At 48.9% G+C, this 15,579-nt stretch overlaps 1 protein-coding gene across 3 annotated transcripts; it reads left to right on the forward strand.

Moving 5' to 3' along the window:
- Nucleotides 1-1,952: 1,952 nt before the first annotated feature.
- On the forward strand, nt 1,953-14,992 carry fndc5a (fibronectin type III domain containing 5a). Of its 3 annotated transcripts, none has more exons than XM_037487411.2 (6): nt 1,953-1,971; nt 11,137-11,252; nt 11,508-11,706; nt 14,213-14,302; nt 14,409-14,542; nt 14,744-14,990. In XM_037487411.2, the coding sequence occupies exons 3-6, from the start codon at nt 11,523-11,525 to the stop codon at nt 14,804-14,806; spliced, it is 471 nt and encodes a 156-aa protein (XP_037343308.2). In that variant the 5' UTR covers nt 1,953-1,971; nt 11,137-11,252; nt 11,508-11,522; the 3' UTR covers nt 14,807-14,990. The 3 variants fall into 3 exon arrangements, with proteins under 3 accessions (XP_037343308.2, XP_037343307.2, XP_037343305.2); XM_037487410.2 differs by lacking the exon at nt 1,953-1,971 and adding an exon at nt 2,276-2,376 and having other exon boundaries at nt 14,744-14,992; XM_037487408.2 differs by lacking the exon at nt 1,953-1,971 and adding an exon at nt 2,664-3,064 and having other exon boundaries at nt 14,744-14,991.
- Nucleotides 14,993-15,579: the final 587 nt, after the last annotated feature.

Here is a 15,579-nt window from a genome sequence, read left to right on the forward strand (position 1 = left end):
AAATAGTCAGAATTGCTAAAGCTACAAACTAATTTACTGCAGGAGAAAGCACGTTGCCGGCGAGAGGCGTTCACTTTTTTTTTTCTCCCATGGGAGGAGTTCACTGCCACCGGGGAAATTCATTTAGTTTCATTTTTGGCTCCTTTTAAAAAGGCTCAACGGCCTTGTTCTTCTATAAGAAGCTTTGAGCCGGTTAGCTGTCGCCAGGTCAGATTCCCCCCATTTTGTCTTCCCACAAAGCTCCGAATGAACTCCGGATCTGTGAGCGCTGCCACGGGATTATGAGCCGGAACTCAATCACAGCGAGAGCGCCGGTCACTCCACGTGTGAGCAAAACCCGACATCCGCTCCTCCCAAGTGTGTCAGCGGTGGGTGTCAATCCAAATCTTTTTTTTTAGTTTTTTATTACTTGTGTGAATTATGCTTCTCGTCTTCCTCGGCCGGGTTTAATCACACCTTCCCCTGCAGCCGGAATCTGTTGTGTCTCGTCCCTCCGGGCCTCCGTCCCAATCCTATCGGGTCGAAGCAGGAGCAAAGACCCCCTCGCTTCCTGCTCCCTCCGTTCCTGCTTCTACCTGCTAGAAGAAAAAAAAAAAGATCTCCTCTCTGGTCCTGTCTTTACCTCCGAGTGACCCCCCCAGAGCTTATAATCCAAACTCAATTTGTAAGGCAGAAAAGTCCCGGTAAACTCCGATGTGGCGTGTAAAATATTCATACCGGCGTGTTCCAGTTGCTGCTTCGTTCTGTATTTCAGCAAAAAAACATTCTGTATCAGATTGGGAATGTTTACAACTGTTCGGGCTTTTTTTTAATCCTCTGTGGCCGTGGTGCTTGGTCATACAGAGTTCTTTGTGACAATAAGTCATTATGCCAGAGCTTCATGCCTCAGCAATTTCAAATTAAATGCATAACAGAATATCGGAATTGTCCCAAAATAAATTGGATTAATGCCACCTGCAAAGATATCCACCTAAAACGTATAGATGTATATGGTGCATAATGGCAGTAAAGAAATTAGGTCAATGTATCAACTACAAATCTGAAATACTTCATTCAACTGGTTATTCATTACTAAATATAAAGGGGCCCCTCTTTTCATGTAAATGTTTTCTGAGGAGGTAGAAGCGTAAACCTCTCCTTCTGGAGAAGTGATTACAGGGACCGTGCAGATCCTTTTACCTGACCAACACGCCAAGAAACACGTCTGGGCACAAAGATGAACAAGAATGCCCAAAGACATCAGATTTATGCCGTTTAATGTAGCAAACTGTAAAGTATCAGCGAGGCCAATTTCCCAGAAGCAAATTACTTGCACAGCCCTCAATTTGTTTGCTGTGTGCAGCGTGTTAGCATATATTGATGTTGTGTCAGCCCAGAGATCACTCAGAGTTCTTCTGGAGACTGCTGATCGGTGAGATGTCTTTCGTGCGGCCTGCATGGGTTTGAAATGATTGGAGCAGATTTGCAGTCGTGTGAGGCTCCTCTTCCATGCAGCACATTCTCTGTTTCAGTGTCCTTTAAATGCATGTCTAAAAAACACCAATAATAAACAACAATATTGCTGGCTTGACCCACATAAAAAAACAGGGTCAGACTATCAATATATGGAGTGAGCGACTGGTTTGAGCAACTGAATTCAATTCTGCCTATTGTCACTCTCTCACCTTCACCCACCCAAACCCTAACCCACACACACACACGGAGCAGCAGCAGCAGCCTTCAGCAGAACGATGGATGCAAAAGACAAAGCAGCCCAATAGTCCTTCAGCCACCACCAGTGTTCCTGAGAAGCGCGTCAGAGGCATCAGGCAATAGAGGCGCACAGCAGGGCGAAGCAAACACTTCTTGGGGACACAGTGTGGGGCTCTCCTCAACCAGGACACACACACACACACACACAACCACCCTCCCTCCACACACACACACACAATATTCCTTCAAGGGCTCAGCGCGCTGCTGGGAAACCATCAGGTACTGTATGCCGACTTTATCCACTTCCTCTCATCCTCTCTGATTCTGAAACAGCGTGATTATAGATTGGGGGTCAACTCAGCTGTGAAGTGCACGCGTTTGTTTTTTAGCACGGGGGGGAGGGGGGGGGCAATTGCAAGCAGAGCCACAGAGACTTTGCGTGGGCCGGTGTATGCATATTTAACGGATGAGTGGGAAGAAATAATTCAGAGTGGGTGAGTTTGAAAGATGAGAGAGAAAGAGTCAGTGTTACATCAAGCGAGTGGGGTGGGAGAGGGGGTGTGTGTGTGTGTGTGTGGTATGGTGAGAAGTTTGCATTGGACCAGCTGGGTCGGCTGGTTTGGTTTCTGATGGCTGGCCTGTGTGGATATAACTATCAAACATCGGGATCAGGTGTGCAGGCCTGTAAGTAAACCCCTCAACGTTTCCCAATGTATCCCGATCTTTTCGACATTTATCTTCAAACTATTGAGGGCGGTTGATGTCCTGCAGTCTCTCTCTCTCTCTCTCTCTTCCATCACCCTGAAGGCACGCACGAATCAGACTTGCAGTCAGGGGCAGTCCAGACGCTCCCGTTTCTCTGGGTCTGCAGCGGTGAGCACCAGCCTCAGCAACACCGCCACCATCAACACCCGATTGGGGAGGGTTTTTTTGGGGAGGGATTTGGAGGGAGGAGGGGGGTGGGGTGGTTGGGAGGAGTGGGAACTCAGCTGGAGGACCGACGCGTGTGAACCGCGGATAAGCTCGGGAATAGTTGACAGTTTGCTGTGCATCGAGCGGAGGTGTCACCACCGGAGCGCTGTCCGAGGTGCTGAAAAGCCGCCTGACAGACAGGTCGCTTCCCCCCCCCCCCTTTCCTCTCCTCTCCCCTCCCTTCCCTTCCCTTCCTCCACGCCACCACCACAGTCGAGACGGACGATATACGCAAGTACCGACGAGAATGCCGAGCGGCGCCACAGCGGCACACCGGCGGTTAACGCAGCGTCCCCGGCCGGAGTAAATGGGACCACCCGTCGTGCGAGCGGTAGAAAGATGGAGAGATTTGTCCCCCTGGTCGTGCTCAGCTGTCTCTGCGTGTCTCGAGTCACAGCGGGTAAGTTTCTGTGCATTTGTCTTTAGACGGCCGGTGTTTTCTGTGCATTTTGGAACGGCGGCTCACCGAGTGGGTTTTTTGTTGTTGTAAAAAAAAAAAAAAGAGATAAGCACGCGGGGATCGGAGAGTGTGCGGAAATGCCGACTGGGTTTTTTGGACAAGCTTTAGATCGCAACCGGATTGTTCTGAGACGTCTTTGTGCTGTCTGTGTTTGCAGGCATTTCCGTGTGCGTGCGCGCGCGTGTGTGTGTGTGTCATCGAAAAGGAAACAAAATCTAATTCGAGCGAGTCACACCTGGGGGAGATATACGTGGCAGCACAGATGGCGGTCAGGTGATTTGCACGAGTGAGTGCGGCTGAAAATGACCTGTAACAAAACCTGTTATTGTCTGCCTCAAAGCAAGAGCAGTGTGTGCGTGCGTGTGTTTGATGTAAACCAAGCTGACCTTTGAATCTCATTTCACGCAGGCCCTTATGATCTGCTGCACATAAACACACACGTTTGAGAGCTCAACGTGGATCTCAACTTGTCTGCCAATGGCAGTAATTGAATATTGTAGAAACGTGTGTTGAGCACAAATCATAACGAGAAGTTCACTTGCTCCTCTCACGTGGATCAATGGAAACGTCATGGATGCGTGCCGTGCCCGACCGCGCGTGTGTCCGTGTGCGTGCGTGAGTGCGGGCGCGAGCTGACGTCCAACAGTGTATAAATGGATCTACAAAGACTTTTTACAACACACACACACACACACACACTTTGACTACTCACTGAAGGCGGGCCTCACTTCACTCCTGCCATCAAAAATGCATCCTCCCACATGGCGATGGATCACTGTGCTGCCCCTCTGTCTCTCACACACACAAACAAAATAACTAGAATAGAATCTTTTTGCAAACCAAATAAACCGTCTCGTTTTCAATAGGTGTGAATAACATGTTGGCACCTTTAGGTTTTACCATTGGTAAAATCTTTTACTGTGTTTGTTAGCCTTATGATGAAATATCTCGATAAAAATGCTTGATTACCCTGTAATAGTTAGAAATCCACTGATCTGAAGATAGCACATATACATTACTACAAGTTGACATGTGAAAACTGATTAATTTACTTAATTCCAGCGATGTTATTGAGCATGTATAATCTGTTTATACAGCGGGTATTATTTGTAGAAGTACAATTATTATTATTAAACCTAAACTGAAAATGTCAGCGTACATTAGTGTGTTAAACCATTAATATACTGCTTATAAACAGTCTTAAAACAAAGTAGCATATCACTTAATCATTGATTTGAACAATTTTACAAGAACGGCAAAGTAGCAAAAACCCAAAAAGGTTAAAACAACAAATATGATTTGCCACTACAGTCAACGACAGCTCGGAAGTGAAGGAACTCGCTTCAGCTCAGAATACAAAGGTTACATCAGCCGTTACGCGCTCACCGATTTATCAGGTGTTTAAATGTCAACAAGGACCTCGCCTGAAAAGGTGCACTCTGCAGCTTCCGCTCAAATAAAAGATCTTCCTCAAGCAAACGCAGGAGAGTGGTCTAGACAAGAAATGGCAAGGACAATTATTTAGTTAACTAAATCTATACACACTTCAAATGTTTTCAATCTTTTACGGTGAGCCTCTTTTAGGTGGCTAAAAGGTGGTCAAATTATCACTATTATCCCATTAAGCCTTTGTCCCTTTGAACTGATGAAGACATCAAGACATTGGTCCGTTTCATTTGTTTCTCAAAAGGATTTAAAAAAAAAAAAAAAAGTCCTTCAAGTGCCGTGTGTGAAATAAAAGGACTGAGCAGAGAGGACTGCCGTAAAATGTCCACAACGATGGCGTCTTTACTGCGTCTGTGTTTAAAGTGGCTCATAAACAGTCCAGTTGATCCAAGGTGAAAAGGGAAGGGAATGTTTCCCATTTAAAATGTTAATCGCCTGCGACACGTTCGTATAAATAAGCCCATCAATCATCCAAGGCAGATTTCCTCAGGCTCTAACAGATCGGAGTTTGAAAAAAAAAAAATATGAAAACAATGAATCAATCGTCGAACTGAATAGAGATGCAAAAGGGGGAAGGGCTCGGGGCTGTTTGGCAGACACTTGTAATGAGAGAGAGGGAATTGCAAGTATTTGCAGAGCTCAGAGCTAATATTTTACAGTGGGATGTAAAGCAAAAAAGGAAATGCGGGAACATTGGCACCAACCTGCAAGGTAATGCATTAGCTGGGGTTACCATTGTTTATCATTTAGCCTCCGTTAGAGAGTACTTGGAGGCAAAGTTTTATGACCAAAAATTATTATTACTAGAGATGCCGATGCAGCTTTTCATCAGACACATTAAAAAGTACATTATTGTGCCTCAAGGATTATTTGTGAGATGCAACGTGGTGCATTATTCAACAAAAAAGCAGCAAAAACAGCATCAAGTCTGTGATGTTGGAGTTCTCAGTTTATTTGTGTTATTGAACACAGAATCCCCAAACGGTAGAACAGAAAATCAAATCTGATATCTATGTCGGGATTGCACAGCTAATTCACATTCAGCGATGTGGATTCAACGACTAACCGCGTTAAGTCAAGTGATGGAGCGCTTTGCTGTGAAGGAGCCTTAAAAACCAGGAAGAGACAACTATACGCCACATTTACTTAATCTAAACCGGTCTCCTATCACAAAAAATCTAAAGTTGGCTGCCAGACACAAACAATGATGTCGTTAGCTTTGCTGTGGCCATTAGGCCCTTCACTGGAGTCTCCTGGTGTATTTCTAATCCTCTGGATGTGTTGCTGCTGCACTGATTTTATTCAAATGGAGGTTCTTCAGACCTGGGGCAGCCTACTGATCAGAGGGAATCATTAGTGTTCCCTCTGAATGGGCACTTAAACAGGGCGACGAAAGGATGCAAAGTGTGTGTGTGTGTGTGTGTGTGTGTGTGTGAGAGGATGAAGCGAGCATGTGATTATCTGTTCATTAGTTTCCCCTCCAGCCAACTGTGCAAACACCATCAGCTGTTTGCAATTATTAGCCATTTGTAGTCCTGTTTGTCGGTTATTTTTTTAAACGTAGTTGTCCGCTTTTTTGTTTTTTGTTTTTTGTTTATCCCACTGTAGCTCGTAGTCAGATCAGTCAGTAAGATTTGGGGGCTTTTCGCAGGGTTGGGGTTAAGTCCAGAGCGTGTGGTGACTGGAGATGCCGCAGCGTCATACAAGCCAGATCCAAAGGGCTGATTACACATATTAAAAACAAAACAAGATGGGAATGAACTTTTAAAAGATCTGATTTTCTGACCTTCACGTTCATTTGAAAAATATCCACAAATCACTGAAAGAACATGCGCTGTGATAAAACATCCTCTCGGCCTCTTTTCAGACCAAGTTAGTAAACTTCCAGCCACTCTATGGGAAATGGACACTTGAATAATCCCAGTTTGTACCAGACAAAATCGAGCTGATTCACTTTCCAAATCACACGATCTGAACATCTTTTTATTTATCCTTCGAAAAAAGGAGGAATATATCAGTTCACAGCGGTGCGACTCAGAATACATTAGGACATACCGTTTGATTATTAAACAGTTTCTATTTTCAAACTGGAGCAAACTGCATCCACACGGTATTTGGTCAAGATCCGTGTTTACATGCAGAACAAGTTCTAAAAGCCAGAACTAACTTACTATCTTCACCTTTAACACTTCATCCGTGTCAACGCTCCCCAATAATCTTCTTCTTCACCCTGCCACATTTTTATTGTCACCTGACCAGCTGCATTTAGAGATTTGTGCAATTTTACAACGATGTTTACTGTCGACAACTGATCCGTCCTCGGGGGCGCTTCCAGGATTCATCCGCTCGCCATCGTCTGCAGGGCTCCTCAAGCTTTTCAGATCAACACGAGGAGTAAGAAACTCAAACTGTCACGACCTGTATCAATGCAACCGGGCCTAATTTTGGCCCGGTGACGGAACGAAAAAACCGCCGCTGGAGCACAGATTGCTGCGATCATCTGGGCCCCTGGGGGGGGGGGGGGGGGGGAAGAGAGAGAGAGAGAGAGAGAGAGAGAGAGAGAGAGAGAGAGAGAGAGAGAGAGAGATGACGACGCCAGGAGGCCGGTCGCGAGCTCGCTGACGCAGTCTGTCGTCTGTCCAGTGACTCTGGTTTGAACGGCAGGGGGAGCGTTGCAGAGGGATTTTTGAAGTAGATTGGTATTAATCAGATGACGAGGCGTGTCATAGCCAGAAAATACCAAATCCTACACCCCCCCCCCCCGATCCCCCAGGAAAAAAAGGAGACAGAGAGACCTTTTTTTAAGCTGCCTGCTCCTCAAATAATCAACATCCCGGATCTTTTGCTTTTTTGCAGTAGCTGGCCTGCACACAATGCCGCATTGATTTCATACCCTGCCTTTTGACATTTAATTAGAGAAAAGTATGTGTGTGTGTGTGTGTGTCCTTCTGATGGAAATGGAGGGGAGGGAGATTCTGTTTGGCCTTCCCACATCAGCATTTCTTGTGGCCAGCGGGCCTGGAAAATTAATTTTGCAAACAGTTAATAACTAATTTCTCTTCGGCGCCATCGTCTGACAGCGTCAGGTTGAACGCAACCACATTAAACTACACCGGCTTCACAGGCCCCCGTGTTGCAGGTAGGCGTCGTGTATCAACGCACAACACAATTCATTCTGGCCCCCCAAGCGTTTTCAAGCTCTGCCCGCCACCGTGAGCCAGCTGACCAGCAGGCGGTACGGGTGCAACATTAGGCTGATCAATAGCAGAAAATCAGATGAGTGACTCACAGCCTCCCCCCCCCTCCCCCCCCCGCTATTCAGCCGCCTTTCCGTCCAGATTTTTGCATTGAAGCGTCATTTGCAAGCAGACAGCCCAGACGCACCGGGCTATGGAGGAGCTGCTCAAGAGCCCGGCTCGAGAGCTGCTGTGCGGAAATGGAGCAAAGAGCGTTGGAGTCTGACAGAGATGGAAAGAAAGTGAAACAAAAACAGATAAGGAGCTTTAATACAGAGTGTCCATTACAGTCTGAAAATAGACCCACAATAGAGGATGAAAAAAGGGTGGATGTCCTCTGATAAGGAGGTGGAGATTAAAGCTATTGTGTGAAACAAACAGAGGGACAAAAAGGAATACAGTCACAGAGCAAAGGGTTATGCGGCCTCCAATGAAAAAGTCATGATGGAAAAAGCCATTCAAACGTTACACAGCGCTACAGACGCGTGAACACGAATTAGCACGTTTTACTCCCCAGATACTTTCGCCTGCTAATGAGACACATTAGCGCCTGGTGTTGGTGTAACCCCTGTACACGAATGTGTGTGTGTGTGTGTGTCGACGAGGACGACGCCACGTTGCATCATTGCGCATTAACCTACTAGGTGACGGCTAAACGTGCCCCAGAGAGCACCGCAGAAAGTCTTCCGTTAGCGCCGCGGTATTACATCGCCGTGATTTATGCTGGGTGATTTCCCCCGTGGCCTCGCGCCCCCCTGCTACATATTACACCTTCAACACAAAGTGACTGTTTACTAGGCGTTACCCCATGAAACGAGCTAAAGTGGTTTCGGGCGCTTAAACGCGAATTGCTAGCTGTGTAGAAGGAAGGAGCAAAAAGAGGAGCAGGAAGTAATGAACGCCAGAGGCCTTGCGCTTCTGAAGCGCCAGATAGCGTCCATCATCGGAATGAGCGTCCCGGGGGAGCAGAGCCGGCCCGGAGGCCCGACTCTGAGAAATGCATCTCCAAGTATGATTATAGCTGTATTAGGATGGTGCCAATGGCCCACAGGGGCGGATGGTGGGGTCTTTACACAGCAGGTGATTTGACTGGCACAAAAAGTAAGAAAAGCCCAGGGGTTCAACATGACAAAAATCGACAGCTTTGGACTGTTAAAGAGTCGGAGAAGCGACATTTACTCCAGCCATCAAACCATTTGACAACAGCCTCTTTAAAACTACCATCGTTGAATAAGCGCCAATCAAAAGACATTCTGAACTGAACGTGGCCAACCTGGTGTACACCTGCTGCACCGGAGCACAGTGTGTCGGCTCAGGACAAAATGATGGAGTTGTATGCTCTTCAAAAAAGGGACGTCTCTACACCGAATCTGGGACGCCGCATGGTCTCCACATCACATACAATTTTCTCCCCATGTATAAAAGCAGGAGGGAAAGATAACAGTAGGCCTGGAGGAGGAGAAGGAGGAGGAGGAGGAGAAGGAGGGCGGGGTCCTGTCTTTCGGAGGTCAGAGAGGGGAACCTTTATTAAATAACCAAAGGCTATCACGGACCAGGACTGTTTTCTTTGTGTGCGTGTGCGTGTGTGTCTGTGTGTCTGTGTCTCCTTGACTTTACACAGTCCCTCCCGGTGCGTTTCATAATGAACAAGGATATTAAGGAGCTGTCAGCACCTGACACTCCTCAGCATGGGCTGGTCAACTAGCTGTCACTCACATTGCCATTTGAGATTTTTTTTTAAATCATTTTCTCATACAAAGATGACTTGTGCTCACACACACCTACGGAGCCTAACAATACACAAACAATCTTGGATCGTGATTTGAGAATCAAAATTGAATAGTGAGGTAAGATTCACTGAAGACACCATCCTGGTTCTACATCCCACGTTTGTGTTGTCGACAGCTCTTGTAGTAAACATTCAAAATCAGACTCCCCTCCCCTCCCCCCCATTTCCCTCAGCGCATCTTTCTCCTCACAGCACATCTTTGTCCTCACAGCCCGCCGAATCCCTTTCAGGACTCACTCTACAGATCAGTGAACATGTCTTCTGTGGCTCTGCAGGAGCTTTCTGGAGCATTCGTCGAGCCCCCGGGGGCCCGATCTCAGGCATGAGACACTTGCCTATCATGTTGAATTATGGAGGGGGGGGGGCCCTCTGGATGTACTGTACAGGGCCCGAGTGCGTGCAAGTGCTTCAGCGCCCCCCCCCCCCCCCACCCCCTTTTTCCTGTAATTACCAGCTGTGTGATTTGTCCCCGTCGCAGGGCAAGCGAGCGTTAATCCACTCAATAACCCATTGGCTGCTTTTGGGGGGTGGGGGTGGGGGAGGGGGGGGGGGGTGAATTAGATTTAAAATCCCGTAGGAGGTCAGAGGAGCGGCACCGTTGAGAGCGACTCCTTTCTCTCCGTCCCCATTCGTCTCCGGGTTCTGCTCCAAATGGGTGATACGGAAGACTTGACGTCTGCGGTCCCGCCCCCCCAACCAGCACCTGTAAAGCTCGCCAACGCTCACTTCATGTCTCACTCAAAGGCCCCCGGCGTCCTTCTGTCCCTCGCCATTCCAAAGAAAGAAAGATCATTTCGGGTGCCTACATAACCTTTTTTTTTTTAATAAAACCTTGTATATCAAATTAAAACCATAAAACCGAATGCTGACAAATGTCTAACTGAGAATGTGCTCATTTTTATGAGATATAAAACAAACCCTGTATGTCTCGTCGGGCACCTCATTTTTCAGTTTTATTTGATGAACTCAAGAAAAACACATTGGGGCTTTTATTTGACAAATAGCAGACCTCTGCTCGCACGCAGTGTAAATGACGTTTAATCAGCTCGTCTGAACCAAGGCCGAGAGTCGGCTTCTGAGTTTGCATGTTCTGACCCGTCTCCACCGCCGCGGCCCACGCGCTCTAATTTCTCGGTGTCACGCCGTTTGCGGCTCGTCTCACCTGTGCGGCAAGGTCACGATCTCAATAAAGCGCCCGCGTTCCACTGTGGCTCGCACGCCGACTTCATCGTTTCGCGGTGGATGAATGATGAATTTGTGCCCTCCGCTTGCATTGAATCGCGCTCGCGTTCCCACCCTGGTGCAGAACTCCAAAGTCTTGAAACAGGGCCGTGGACACACATCAATCCATTCGATCGATCTCCACAACGAATTTAAACTAAGACTGAATTTCAACTTTTCAGGTTTTGCACATTTTTACCTTCCTGCCATACCTGAGGCAATTTCTCCCACAGACAGAACTTCTCATTTGCCTCATATCGCAGGAGACACAACAGGCTTTTTGTTTCTCTCCCTCCCCCCCCCCCCCCCCCCGTTCGCAGATGGCTTGTCGCCTCCCGTCAATGTGACCATCAGAGCGGTGAAAGCAAACTCTGCCGTGGTGACATGGGACATCCCCGAGGGAGACCCCGTTATTGGCTTTGCCATCACACAGCAGGTGAGCGGCGCAGACACGGGTGGACGGGGGCTGGCGTGATTGAGGGGGGGGGGGGGGGGGGGGGGTTTGATGTTCTGAAGGTAGAAAACGACACCCGTCGCTGTGCTCTCTCCAGAGGAGCAACTTTAGCATCAGAATGAATCTGCACCTGTTGTGATTGTTGCTGATGGTGCAGCTTATTTAACTCCTAGGTTTGCATTAACCTTGAACTTTGAGCTTCCAACCCGCCCCTCTCCCGTCTCACATTCCCCACAGAAGAAGGACGTGCGCATGCTGCGATTCATCCAGGAAGTCAACACCACGACGCGCTCCTGTGCATTATGGGACTTGGAGGAGGAGACGGACTACATCGTGCATGTCCAGTCCATCAGCATGTTTGGGACGAGCCCGCAGAGCGAACCCCTGCGCTTCAGGACGCCAAAGGAGGCAGAGACTCAGGCCTCTAAGAGTAAAGGTAAAGTGACACACACACACATACACAGATGCTCAGTCATCCACAATGTCCACACTTCCTCACCCGGTTTCTGTCCCGTTGGAGACGGCGAGCGCAGAGAGGACTTGGCCTTTTGACAACCTCTTGACTGATTTCGTCTAAAGACCAACCCGAAATCAATAGACACCCAAAGCATGAAATGAAATTTCACAGAGTGCTCCTCAAGCACGCCCCCCCCCCCCGCAGAACGTTATCCAGTGGAATAAAACTGAAGGGTGCGAGGGAGGGGGGGGGGGGGGATCCTTGCACCCAGCGCAACCGCACGGTAAACCAAAATAACGAGAGGCTTTCATCGGACGGGGAGGAGGCCGCCTGAGAGAGGCTGAGAATCGATGTGCTCTTGGCTGAAGCCCCGCTCCATCTATTCCTCCCCTCATTTGCACTCGTCTTTCATGCTCGGGGGGTGGGGGGGCGGAGCAGGAGGGAACTTCCGGCCAGCACAGAGACGTGAAGAACATGAACGCAACCGCTGCGGAGCACTGAAGAGATGCCCCTCCCACCGCCGAGGCCCAATTAGCACGGGCAGTGTTGTTCTGCGAGAGGGCGACTAGTGAAATCCATAACCGTACAGCATGCTGATGAACAATGAGGGGTGTTTGTTTCCCCCGAATTATTCCTTATCTGTACATGCACACGCTTGTGTGCATCTGTGATTCGCTCTCCTGCAGCTTTCCAAAGCCCCAAAGACACAACAGCACCTCCAACTCACTCGATATGTTGGGCTTTTATGCCTTTATCCTCGCTCGACTGTTCTTCCATAGAATGATGAAGATCTCAGATCAGATCAAACAGAGAACTATCCTACCCCCCCCCCCCCCCCCAACAGGAAAGCTCCCCCCAAAAACAGGGATTGAGGAAAAGTTCATTTTCACTGAAATAAGAAGCTCCACACGAGCGACCGGGAGGAATACGCTCAGTTTCCGTTTCTGGAGTTAGCAATCCGCGATCAGTCAGGACATGTGTAGCCGAGCTCAGCATGAAGACTGCAGACACCAGCAGGGTCTTACTGTAGCTACCGCAGAACAAACGGACGTCATGTCCTCGGTGTCCTGTTTTTTGGGGAATGAAGAGACCCGAAGTGCAGTGTATGTATTGCCATTCGAAATGTGGCATATCAAAAGACGGACGCTAACATCTTTGAACGTATTAAAATGAGCCAAAGAACATTAAAGAAATGCATTTATTATTTATGTTATAAAAAAGCAAGCCCCACACTTGCCAGAACCAGCTCATTTAAAATATGCACGACATGGAGGTCACAACAAACTGTGGCTAAAGTCCCATTGATTAATCCAAGGACATTAAAGGACACAGAATAGGTCCATTCATGGTTACGGTGATCTCTGTAGGAGCTTCAGTTTTGAGAAACATCGAAACATCGTCTCTCGCGTCAATCTTAAAAGTGCCGGGCGGCTCGGGCTGTTGCCCTTTGATTAGCTAATCTCAACACAGAGGTCAATCGATCCGCAGTAAGGCTGGTTGCTCGAATCTACTGGAGCGAGCAGGTCCTGCCACACTGGCCCTTCCAAAATGCCACATTCTGCTTAAATTCAAAGCATGCGTTGGCCACCAGGCAGAAGAATAATAATATAAGTTCTACCCTGTCAAATTTGGAAAAACTATCCATTAACCCGACAAGCCTTTTCCTGCCGCCTCCTCCAGGCGTCCGATCACCTCCTCAAGGTCTTCTGGTTGCCCTTTATCTCTCCATCGCCCTCTAGTGCGAATGACCTCCAGCGTCAACCGGATGAAGACTCGTCCGTTCCCTTCATCTTCTGCCTCCGAGGCCCCCCCCCCCCCACAGAAACCCGTCCTCCTGAGCGATCACGTCTCGATAGGCTGCCTGTGTGTCAAGATGCCCAGCGGTCTGAAGTCTCACTTTCACCCCGGCGTGCACGTTCCTGCATTTGAAGACGCAATAGCGGACGGATGAAGACCAGCTGGCATAAGAGAGGCCATGTTCCTTATGGATGTGTCAACTGTCCAGACTGAGATCTGAGCATTCGGGGGGGAACGAGCGGCTGTGGGACGGCGACACCTGCCCTTGAGGGTCGCGCTCTTCAGCGTAATGAAGTAGCCCTCTCACAGTTTCCAATGAAACTACGATACAGAGCTAGCAGGGGAAATGACTTCATTAGGCTGCGCTAGAATCACAATTAGAGACTTGCCTCAAGACGAGGAAACACTGGCAACTCGATGCAGAAAAGAACAGGCTGCCACTGCGTATCAAAACTTCAGGTCACGTCGGCAACACCAAGAGCCCATTTAGCTATAGATTGTTGCTGCTGAGACTGATGAAGGAGCGTTAAATATGAACAACAAGCGCGAGGGGAGCAGATCGTTCAAACGAGAGAGGATGGTGCTCGCTTCTCCACCGGGTTACGATCACGACCGATGGTCAAATCATAACCACCACCCCCCCCCAAACAGCATCAAGTTAAACCTGTCGCCCTCTTGACTCCTCCAGACGAAGTGACGATGGAAGAAGTGGGTCAGACCACCCAGCTGAGGGCGGGCGAGCTCATCATCATTGTGGTGGTGCTCATCATGTGGGCAGGTGAGGACCGAACCGCTCATTGAACCAGCATCACACACACACACACACGTGTCTGCTGTGACCTCGCCTCAAAAGTAAACTTTCCTCTCCCCCCCCCCGCCCCCAGGTGTGATCGCTCTCTTCTGTCGCCAGTACGACATAATCAAAGACAACGAGCCCAACAACAACAAGGACAAAGCCAAAAACTCCTCAGAGTGCAGCACTCCTGAGCATCCGACGGGGGGGCTGTTGCGCAGTAAGGTATAACCCCCCCCCCCCCCCCACTCACACACACAAAGCAACGTATTCATTTTCCACTGACACTTCATGCACAGTCAGATTCAGATAAACACACTTAGTGTTTTTAGTACACCGCCGTGTCCGTTCAGAGGTGTCCCCCTTGCGCTCCTTTCCCGCCCCCCCCTCTCAGACCTGTTATCTTCCTCTCCTCTCCTCCTGCAGTTCCCCAAGAACAACAACAACAACAACAACCGAATGCCATCCGTCAACATCATTGAGGTGTGACTGCCAAGAACGCCTTCTTCTCTTTACCCCAAAGTCCTTGTGTTCTCACCAAACAAAGCGGGCCCCCGTTTTGAAGCCTCCTGGGACTCACGCCCCCCCACCACCACCACCCCTCTCTCTCTCTCTCTCTCTCTCCACGACCGCTCGCTCCGCTTTGCCGCAGGGCCCGACCGGGATGGTCCGGTGGGGGCGACCCGGTTGGGGGGGCGGGGGGGTGGGCGTCCGTGAGGGCGGAGTCGGCGGCGAGAGGTTTCAGAGGGCGCGCCGTGCTCCGTGACGTCGGAGGTCAGAGGTCAGGCTGCGGATCGGCGCGGAGGCCGCAGACGGGACGGGAATTGGACCAAAGCCTACGAACTGAGCCAGAGGCCTTTTCATCCTCTCCTCCCCCCCCCCCATCCTCACTCCCCCGTCACCTCTCTCTTCTCACCTTCTTTTCAGCACGCTATCAACACAACCACAGTATGTCCCGTTACCGGGTGGCTCTGAGGTGTCTCCTGTACTTCAATCTAAATCTTCCACACCTTGTTTCCCACAGACATTATATTCTGTTTTCTACACTTTCACAATTAAACATAAACACTCGAGATCACTCAAGTGAATGATTGAATTTTTCTTCAAATCTAATAACGTGCCAGAGCAGTCCTGGGGTTTATTATGGCATCCAGTTTTATATATATATATTTTTTTCAAAATCCCCCTCCCTTCGGGCAAGTTCTCCCGTGGGAAATGTTTTAATCCTAGCGCACCGATTTCGCCCCCCCTCCTCCCCCGAG

The sequence above is a fragment of the Pungitius pungitius genome, chromosome 14, assembly GCF_949316345.1.
Source record: "Pungitius pungitius chromosome 14, fPunPun2.1, whole genome shotgun sequence".
In the NCBI taxonomy this organism is placed as follows: domain Eukaryota; kingdom Metazoa; phylum Chordata; class Actinopteri; order Perciformes; family Gasterosteidae; genus Pungitius; species Pungitius pungitius.

Bases quoted from the DNA above. Each gene is read 5' to 3' on its own strand.
- fndc5a (XM_037487408.2), top strand. From the start codon at position 3,004: ATGGAGAGATTTGTCCCCCTGGTCGTGCTCAGCTGTCTCTGCGTGTCT. The intron at 11,253-11,507 runs GTGAGCGGCGCA...CATTCCCCACAG, and splicing joins GCTTTGCCATCACACAGCAG to AAGAAGGACGTGCGCATGCT. The intron at 11,707-14,212 runs GTAAAGTGACAC...TGACTCCTCCAG, and splicing joins TCAGGCCTCTAAGAGTAAAG to ACGAAGTGACGATGGAAGAA.